Genomic DNA, 9,627 nt, shown 5'->3' with positions numbered 1-9,627 from the left:
AGATGAGCCTCTGCAGATAACTTAGCCCTCTGAGTTGGGTTTTCTATATCTATAAAATGGGGATGAACGTCACGTTCCTGTTTCACTGAAGCCATAGCAATTGCTGCAGTGTCAAAACCTTGAATGACAAATGTCTCCTGATGGCACTGGAAATACTTTAGGAAATTAAAAGACTGAAAGTTGATTAATACACCAAGGCAGCATTGCTAAAATGCAAAACTTTACGTTCTTTATAAACAAACACTCAATGTTTGATCGATATGCAAAAGTAAACTCATATCTTGAAATCCATGTTTCACTTTTTTTAAAACATTACTTCATCTTCTAAGAAAGTTTGCGTCTTGATCATGGGTGGCTCTTCTTGCATAGGGATTTTTCTTTACTCAGTGACCAGGTAAGATGACAACTAACTTTATTACGCTCTTTGGTTTTCAGTCACTTGAAAATCACCACTGCTGTGTGTCCATGGAGAGAATTCTAAGTTGCTCAGTACCAAGCACTTCTTAATTGCCTTTTCCCTCTGGATTTTGAGATTCCTTTCTGCATGTGGAATGCCTGAGCACCACTGAGTTCTCCAGGTGAAACAAGGCTGTGGTGGTGGCTACCACCATGTGTCCATAAGGCACAGCCCAAGTGCTCTTTGTGCCAAAGGCTCATAATGACCTCAAAATAACTTGGAATTCTTTACAGGCTTCATGATTTCAGAGGCAACAAAAGGAGATAGTGGGAGAGAAAATGAGACTTGAGTGCCTGCCACGTGGGGCCCCAAGCCAGGTGACTACATCCTCCTGACCTCTTGGCTGCTGTGCCCTCCCTGTCCAAGTGGACCCAAACTTCCCCAGGCATGCAGCCTGGACCAAGCTCAGCCAGACCCAAGCCAAAGAAGGGGCATTTAACTACACGGTGCTCACACCCTGCCTGGCTCTGCTTACTAATTTGGATTTCAGCAGTTTCTCCCTTCTGGGAAAATGAAGCTGACTCCCCAGGGCCCTTGCACTGCATCCGTGTGGGTCCCCCGCCTTGAATAGAAACCCAGACACAGGAACTGTTGTGAAGGAGGAATGAATTCTATTTGGCATCTGACTCCATCAATTCCCATACACCTTGTACTACTGGAATCATTTTTAACTAGGTTTTTTCCTCAAATGCCATTAAATATTAGTGTTATAGGACTTTAAATTACTGACCAACATTTAAACATCAAAAAAATTTTTTCTCAATTTTTACAGAAAAATCCAGTGATAAAAAATAGCAGCTTTCCACCAATTCCTAGTAATCAATCAGCTGTGGTACAACATGTCTACATTTTTATTTGCCAGCCAGTTTTCTAAAAGCTCCATTGATTGTCGAACTCTATTTTCCCACCATTTCAAAATTTAATTTAAAAAAAGTATTTCTTTCCAACTTGTTAGCAAATGCAGTCTAAAGCGGGGATGCCAAGGATAGTGGTGGGGCTCTTATATGGAAGAGCATGGGTATGCCCGCTATTACTGGTGTTCATTTTAACATTTTGTCTTTTAAAATAGGCTTAAAAGATAAAATTCTTATTCATAAGCTAAGGATATTTTTTTTTCTTCCCGGACTTTTTGAACTGCATATCATTTGGAGGGAGATTATGGGTTGGTTGTCAGTTTGGTTAGGCACACCATGACCTCCAAATAACCAGCACCTTGCTCACCACTTCATGGCAAGCAGCAGCCAAAATGCCACACTGAAGAGTTAGAACTGCAGCCAGCAGGGCACAGTGAAAGTATGTGACCAGGGTTCAATGCACCCCAACTCTTGGTCTGCCTCCTAGAAGAGAATTGGTACTGGAGCTCAGCTCCTCTGGACCTGGCACCTGGCCATTCTCCAGATTCTCCCCCTGCCCCCCACTCCTCGCTCACCAGGAGCACAGCAGCAGTGTGGGGACAGCCCAGAGGCTGCTTTAGTTACCCAGGAAAACCAACACCCAGGCTGGGCGGAAGCAAGGCTGGGCACCCTAAAGGGCCACCCACTAAATGTGAACAGCTCCCAATGTCCAAGCTTCACCCTCTCTGACCTCCTCCAGGAACAGTGTGTCTCCCACCCACTCTGGAGTGCAGGGCAGCTGGGAAGGGTTGAGTCCCGCCCACCAGTGGCCACCTCCAGAGAGTGCCAGATGCCACAAATAGGCATGACAGGCCACTACACTGGGGACCCCAGGGCCTCGAGGTTGGAGTAGAGAGGCCAAAATTCCTCTTCCCAATGACCACGGACTCCTTGCCTGCCACAAAGATACCTTCTCAGTCAAACCAAAAAGGAGTGGGAGTCAGGGATTAAAGGGTTAAATTCAAACAGGAGGAGGCCCTCAGGAGCTGGGGCAGGGGTATCTCTGGCCTAATCTGGGGTAGGGGGAGAAGCAGAAGGGGAGAGAGACCCAAAGCAGGTGCGGCCACAGATCTGCCTGAGGTGAGCTCTGGTGAGTGTGATGGGGTGAGGGGGATTCCAGGGTGCTAAACTGTTGCTGTAGTCTGCCCATGTGAGATGCCTGGTCAGGAGGGACAGAAAATGGAGCTGGTACCCAGGGACCCCTCTTGGCCAGCCCAGGTAGCTCCAGACATTAGTCCCTGCTTATAGGAGTTCCAACCCCAGCAGCCCCAGGGGATCGCTCCCTGCGCACTCCTGGCCAGAGTGGTAAAAAGTTACCGGGACCCACCCCCATTTCCTGGCTCTGGACCCCTCTTTCGGAGCCCCTGCCCCAGCCTTGCTGGCCTAGTGAGGGAATCCCCAGCCTGGGGCCATCTTAGCCAGTACACTTTCCATCAATATAAAGGCTCTTGTGGTGGTGGTGGTGGGGGGGGGGCGGTTGGCCAGGCTCTCCCTTGCAGGGCTGGAGCTGATCCAAACATCCACCTTGAAGGAGAATTCATTCCTGGAGGTCACGGGATGCGGGCCCCTGTGGCAGGATCTGCCAGTGGAGCAGGGAGCCTGTCTGCAGGAAGGGTCTCCTGGGTGAGGGAGGCGCGGCTCCCTTTAGCTCTCTGTGGGGCTGGCTACCCCAGCTCCGGGCATCCTCCCAAGCCACTGCTGGCAGGGTCAGCTCCAGGCCGGAATTCCCTGTCTGGGCTCAGCACCTCTGGACAGGCTCCCGGGCGGGCCTCCAGCCTCCCTTCAAATTTCAGTCCCTTCCAGGCTGTAGACAAGGTTACTGACGCGAAAGCCGGTGGCAGTCGTCTGATGGCCAGAGGCAAAGCCCGGCATGGGGCCAGGGGTCTGGGGACTCTGCGTGGGCACCATCGTTGGCCTCCCGAAGGGAAAGTCGCGGGCCAGGCCCCCGGGGAAGGCCCCTAGACTGCCGGCCAGGGCGCCCATGGCCGAGGAGAAGCTGGAGAAACAGGCGGCAGCCTCGGGCGCGGGCGGGGACGGAGAGGCCTGCAGGTCGGGGGAGGTTGCGCCCTGGGGCTCCAGCGCAGGCGCGGGGTCTCCCCCTGGGTCTCTAACTCCTGAGGGGGCGGCGGCACTGGCCTCCCCTCTCCTCTTCCTCTTCCTCCGGAAGTTCCCATTGTCGAACATCTTCTCGCAGTTTGGGTCCAGGGTCCAGTAATTGCCTTTGCCTGCAGGGGAAGAGAGCGCCCACGTTTAAGTGTCTGGAGATGGACGGCTTGCCCCTCCACAGTCCACTGGAATAATTTAGATATTCCAGAAAGGAAGAAGCAGACCCCCCCACCCCACCCCGAGAAATGCTTGGCGGGAGAGAAGGCTTGTGAGATGCTGAATCTTCTTGACTCTACCACCAGGTCAGGGCTGACCATATAACCAGCCTAAACCAGAGCGCTTTCCGAAGGGACGTGACATTTGTTGTGTCAATTTGGGGCTTATGCATTGTCTTCCGCATTTTACAGGCGACTGCATTGAGGCTCAGAGTAGTTAAGTAATCACCACGGTCACCAGCTGGCTAGCAGTCCTGCTTCTTTCTCCTAAGGAGCGCACAGAAATTTAGAAAAAAGCACGGGACTGGAAATCTGTGAGCCTGTGGGTTCTAGGGCCATCTGGCAGCCTGTTCATACCCAAGACGTCTCTCCTTTCCCTTCTCTCCACTGTGCGATGAGGACTGAGATTTTCCGAGGTCCCTCCCACCCCTAAGTGCCAACTGCCCAGCGGCGGGAAGCCGCAGAGTTCTGCACCCGTGGCGCCACTCTTACCTGGGTCGTTCTCGTCGCGGGGCACCTTCTTGAAGCAGTCGTTGAGCGACAGGTTGTGGCGGATAGAGTTCTGCCAGCCCGCCTTGCTCCGTTTGTAGAAGGGGAAGTTGCTGGCCACGTACTGGTAGATCTGGCTGAGCGTCAGCTTCCGTAGTGGCGCACTCTGGATGGCCATGGCGATGAGCGCTGAGTAGGAGTAGGGCGGCCGCACCAGCCTCAGTAGCTCCTGTTGGCCAGAGAGGCTCAGCCACGCGAGGTCGGCCCCCGCCAGGCCGCCCGCTGCGCCGAGAAGCGGGCTCTGGGCTGCGTAGCCGGGGGCCGCATACGGTGGTGCGGGTCCAGGGCCCGACGCGTAGGGCGCAGGGCTGAGCGCGGGCGCATTCACCCACAGGCGCGGGCCACCGCCTGCAGTTCCCAGGTCACCGCGTGCATAGCCCGGGGGGTGCGCTGCGGTGGCCCGGGCCTGGCCGCGCGGGTTCGAGCAGGCGCCCAGTCCGTCGCAGTACGCGGCCATGTCCAGCCTCTCCCGGGCCTGGACTGGCGGTTCGGCACCGAAACTCATGGGTGCTCCATCCAGCAACAGCGCCAGGTGCTGTCAGCCCCGCCCCGCCACCCGGCTTTTAAATGCCGACGGGCCTGAGCCCTGAGTGAGTGTAGGTGGCAAGTTTCGTCCCCAGCCAGTTTTGGAGGGGCGAAGTCCACGTCTCCGCCCCGGGGTCAGCTTTCTGCCCCGCCCTGGTCCTGACGCGACCCCAACGCGCCGCCCCTGTGATTCCACCTCCCGGTGCAGCAGGGTCTCAGACCAGACTCAGGGCTTTTAGCTCAGGGATCCTGGGACCCCGGGAATCTAGCAGATGCCGACTTCCTCTGGCTTCTAGGGCCGCCAGCCCCAGTCTCCGGAGCCGCTGTGGTTTGGCTTAGGATCTCCTTCCAATTCGCTACCCCCTTGCTTTCTCTGGGGAATCCCTGCTCTCTCCAAATCACTCCCTTGAGGGCCCCACCCAGCAGGCAACAAAAGGTGGTCGCATTGCACAAAAGATCAGGGTGAAGTCCGTAGGCGTTATCGGGCGGGACCACATGGGGAGGTGGCTCTGTGGAGAAAACGAGATCGAGATCGGCGTGGCCAGAGTCGCTGGCCAGAGTCGCTGGCGTACCGAATCCAGGGCCATAAACCCGCCAAGACCTCGAACTTACAAGCTTACCAAGGCCCTAAAACCACACTGGCAATCCCTTACCGTTCCAGCTTTTTCCAAGGTCTGGAAGTCTGGGACCTGCCAGGTTGTTCCTGCTATGGCCTGTGTCCAGGGAGCACTAAAAGAGAGAGGGAGAGGGAGAGGGGGAGAGGGAGAGGGGGGAGGGAGGAGGACATCTCTCTGCAGGTCAGCCCTTCTTGGGCCCTGGGGTTGCTTCAGCAGCAGTTCTCAGGCGTCCCAGCTACTTGGCTCCCAAGGTGCTAGGCTGTTGGCTTCTCTGCTCCCCCAGGTCTCTTACTATCCAGCTCTGGGGCTAACCAGGTCTCTGTTCCTGGTAGCAGCGGCTCTGAGGCAACCAAAGCAGAGGCTGAAACGCCTGGCTGTCCCTTGGTCAATCTGGGAAGAGTCCTGGCATCAGGAATTCAGAGTTTGAGCCTACTAAGCAGAGGCAAAAATTCTTGCCTGGAGATGAGAGATAAAGAGATGAATCCCATTCCTGCAAAATTCATTGCCCACAGTGTTAGAGACAAACTTGCTGAAACTGGGCTGCCCTGGGCAATTCTTATTCTTCATGGGACTAAGGATTGTCTAGCAAACTAATTTCGATTGATTTTAAACACATAGGTCTGACTCTCCCTGAGTTTTGCAAAAGAGGGGGCTGGCGGGTTGGGGCTGGTGAGTGGATGAAGAGAGAGCCTGGCTTTGGAATTCAGGCATTCACTGGTGGTGTAGCCTTAGGCTTCAGGAACAAGCCTTGTGTGAAGACCCTTTATTTATTTATTTGGAGACAGGGTCTCACTCTGTGGCCCAGCTGACCTTTACCTTGTGATCCTCCTGCCTCAGCTTCCTCAGTAGTTGAGACGACAGGCCTGTGCCACCAACCAGGGCTCTGAAGCAACCAATTGATGAGACAATCTAGCAAATGACAGGAGAAAGGGAGAGTCCCTCTATTGCAGGGTTGATCTCCCTGTTTAAAAATCCCTTGGGAAATGGCAGATAGACTGAAGACAGTTCCCAGCCCATGGTGGGAAAGAAATGCCCAGAACTCTTCAGTCAAACAGTACACCCTTGCTTTGTTCCCCTCTCCAGAGGTTTCTAATTGTTGTCAATGGACGGCCAGTGTGAGGTTCTGAGATATCTTTCAGAGACACCCCCCATCACTGCAGGGACAGGTGCAGAGCGAATGAGAGCGCTCAGGAAGACTTGACACTTCCCTGGCTTCACAGGTGGGATCATTCTGTTGTTGCCTCTGTAAAAACAGCAGCCAGTGCCACCTGCCACCTGCGTCTCAGTTTGGTATTTCTAGGGTGTCCTCACTGTTCTAACCTGCTGCCATTCTGTGCAGACAAGAGGAGATTTTTTAGTAACCACCCCTTGAAGGAAGTGCTTTTCCATCTGGAAATGTGGTTGCAGGCATGACTCAGGGATGCTCTTTAGGCCCCCCAGGCTTCAGTGCAGGTAAATACCCACCTCCTCCCACAGGTAGTCCTTCCCTGAGTGGACCATGGATCTGAGATGGCTCCCCACACTCTGGAACTGGGAAATATCTGCAGAACAGGAGGCATTTTTTCAAGAGATTATGCTTTGTGAGGATGGGACATCACAGGAGTGGCACAGCTCTGCCCTCATGGGTGGCCGCTCTCAAACCTGCAAGAACTCAACTGGCCTTCCCTTCCTTCCAACAGCTGATGTCAAGTGCCTGGCAGAAAAACTGCTACCTCTGTGGGGGATTTGATTATGCAAGTCTTTGAATTTAAAGGACAGTTGTCTTGCTGCAGTGACACAATGATTTGAGAGGAAGATTTTATTTTATCTGCAGTTAACTGCAACAGTGTTAGAGTGCAACATTGTTAAAATGTTGTAGTCAACCCAGCAACCTGGTGTTGGCTTATAAACATACACACAGAGCAGCGGAAACAATAGAGAGCCTGGAAGTGAACCCCCATGTCCACAGCTGCTGATTTTGATAAAGGATGCTAAGAGCACAGTTTGGAAGGACAGCCTTTGGAATAAATGGAGCTGGGAACACTGTGCAGAAGAAGAAAGCTAGGCCTCTCTTTCTCACCAGTGACAAAAATCAACTCAACATGAACAGGAAGCTTGAATGTAAGACCCCTAACAGTGATCCTACTAGAAGAAAGTAGAGGGCAAATGCTTCAGGACATGGAAATGGGGAAGGATTTTTTGGACAAGATTCCCCAAAATACAGGAAATGAAGACAAAAAATAGACAAATGGGATTTCATCAAACTAAACAGCTTCTGTACAGCAAAGGGAACAACCCGCAGAGTGAAGAGGTACCCAGAGGATGGAAGAAAATATTTGAAAACTATACATCTGACAAGGAATTGATACCCAAATGATATAAGGAACCTCAAAAATTCAACAAAGAATAATCCACAAAAAAACCCAAAATAAAACATTGAATAATAGGTGATAGGCCTAAGTAGAGATTTTTTCAAAAGAAGACATATAGGTATATGGAAAAGCCAACAGGTATATGAAAAAAATGCTCAGTGTCACTAGTCATCAGAGAAATGCAAATCAAAACCATGGTGAGATATTACTCACTCCAGGCTGTTATCAAAAATCAAAATAAAGCAAGTGCTGGTGAGGAGGTAGCTAAAAGTCCTGCACCCTGTTGATAAGAATGTTTATTATAGCCATTATGGGAAAAAACCCACTCCTGTGTGCATATCTAGAGAAATGAAATTAGCATGTCAGAGACCTTGTTCCTCCATGTTCACAAGAAATGGAAGCCACTGAGCCTCTATCAGCTGGCGAATGGAGAAAGAGAAGCTGGCACATGCACACAGTGGATACTGGGAATATTTTCAGTTTCAAAAGTGAAACCCTGTCATTTGTGACAACATGGATAGAACTGAAGATCTTTAAGTTAAATAAAATAAGCCAGGCACAGAAACATAAGTACGTGGTCTTATGTGGAGTATAAAAAAGTTGATCTCATAGAGTTTAAGAGTAGAGGGGTGTTTATTAAGGGCTGGGGAGGGAGGGTGGGGAGAGGTTGACCTTGGGACTAAGGTGAGTGAGACAGGAGAAAGAACCCCTGTGTGCTGTTCACAGCAAGGTGACTGTAGACAGTTCTGAGTACTGTACATCAAAAAGCCAAGGAAAGGATCTTAATGTTTTCATTGTAAAGAAGTGGCAAATGTTTGAGAAGATAGAGGTTTCATCTGATAATGTGTATTTATATATACTTGTATTGGGACCCCATTAATACATAAAAATTGGTGTTTTCCTGTATCAAATAGCCATAAGTTTAATTTTTAAAAATTCTCCAGAAAGAGAAACTGCACTGTGAAAATAAGAATTTTAAGAATAGGTTGGATCACCTCTTGAAAGGAAAGGAATCCAAAGAAGGTGGCAGTTCTTTACAAATTCTCTCTAATTTTCACAGCACTTCTTTGGTTAATACTGGACTCTTTAGCACTTGTAGGATAAGGGGGGGGGAAAAACAGGAAAAACAACCATGAATTTTCATGTAATTTCCCTCAATTTGACTTCATAACAATCTTTTCCATTTGTGCCAAGCCCAAGTGCCTGTATTTTTATCACTCTCCTTTGCTTTCCGAGCCCAGTGCCCATCTTCCACTGTAATAGTCTCCCTATCTTTCAACAGACTGGACTCAAATTGACTTTCAGTAGATAGAGTACAGTCATTTTGGGAGAAAATGTTTCAACACTTGAGTCACTCTTAGATGGAACTCTGATGAGAATTTTTCAAAGAGTAATAAAAAAAATTGCAGGGAGAAGAAATAACAAGGAAAAAGATTGAGGCCTGCTAGGGATTCCTGCTGGGTTTCTCTCAACAGAATAGCCTCCCTGGCCTCTCTGGACCTCTGGCTGCTACTCTTCTTGATTCTTAAAAGTGACCTGCTGCCCACCTAGAGGACGGGCCTCCAGGACGGGCCTTCCATCAACAGCTCCCAGCCCAGCTGCAGCTGTGCCCACACCTGTTGCTGCAGTGACCCTTCTCTTTCCCCAGGCCAGGCTCTCGCCAGGTGGAGCCAGGACTCTGGTCCAGCAGGAGAAGCTCACAGGATGCAGCATTTAGGGAGGGGTCACTGGCAGGGCCCTGTGCCGAGGTGCACGGCTCCTCATGGCCACACCTGGCTTTCCCTCCCTCTCAGCCCTCCCCCAGCAGGCACATTCCCAGCTCTCTCCATCTTTCAAACCTCACCTCCTGCCACATCCCGATTCCGGAGGCTCTAGGCTCTGGGCTGCTTTTCAGCATTCTGACTTCTAGAAGGC

The 9,627-nt window shown here is 51.1% G+C and overlaps 1 protein-coding gene across 1 annotated transcript; it reads right to left on the bottom strand.

Annotated features, from left to right (window-relative positions):
• Positions 1–3,132: 3,132 nt before the first annotated feature.
• Foxi2 (forkhead box I2) lies at positions 3,133–4,677 on the bottom strand. The gene is made up of 2 exons (XM_026384149.2): positions 4,164–4,677; positions 3,133–3,575 (listed from the first exon to the last, which is right to left on the bottom strand). The coding sequence occupies exons 1-2, from the start codon at positions 4,675–4,677 to the stop codon at positions 3,133–3,135; spliced, it is 957 nt and encodes a 318-aa protein (XP_026239934.2).
• Positions 4,678–9,627: the final 4,950 nt, after the last annotated feature.

Source organism: Urocitellus parryii, chromosome 5, assembly GCF_045843805.1.
Source record: "Urocitellus parryii isolate mUroPar1 chromosome 5, mUroPar1.hap1, whole genome shotgun sequence".
NCBI classification, from domain to species: domain Eukaryota; kingdom Metazoa; phylum Chordata; class Mammalia; order Rodentia; family Sciuridae; genus Urocitellus; species Urocitellus parryii.
Note: the sequence above shows the minus strand (reverse complement) of the source record. Positions and strands in the feature narration are given on the sequence as shown.

Coding starts and splice junctions, on each gene's coding strand:
- Foxi2 (XM_026384149.2), bottom strand. CDS start 4,677: ATGGCCGCGTACTGCGACGGACTGGGCGCCTGCTCGAACCCGCGCGGC. Junction 3,576..4,163: donor CCGCGACGAGAACGACCCAG/GTAAGAGTGGCG, acceptor CTTCCCCTGCAG/GCAAAGGCAATTACTGGACC.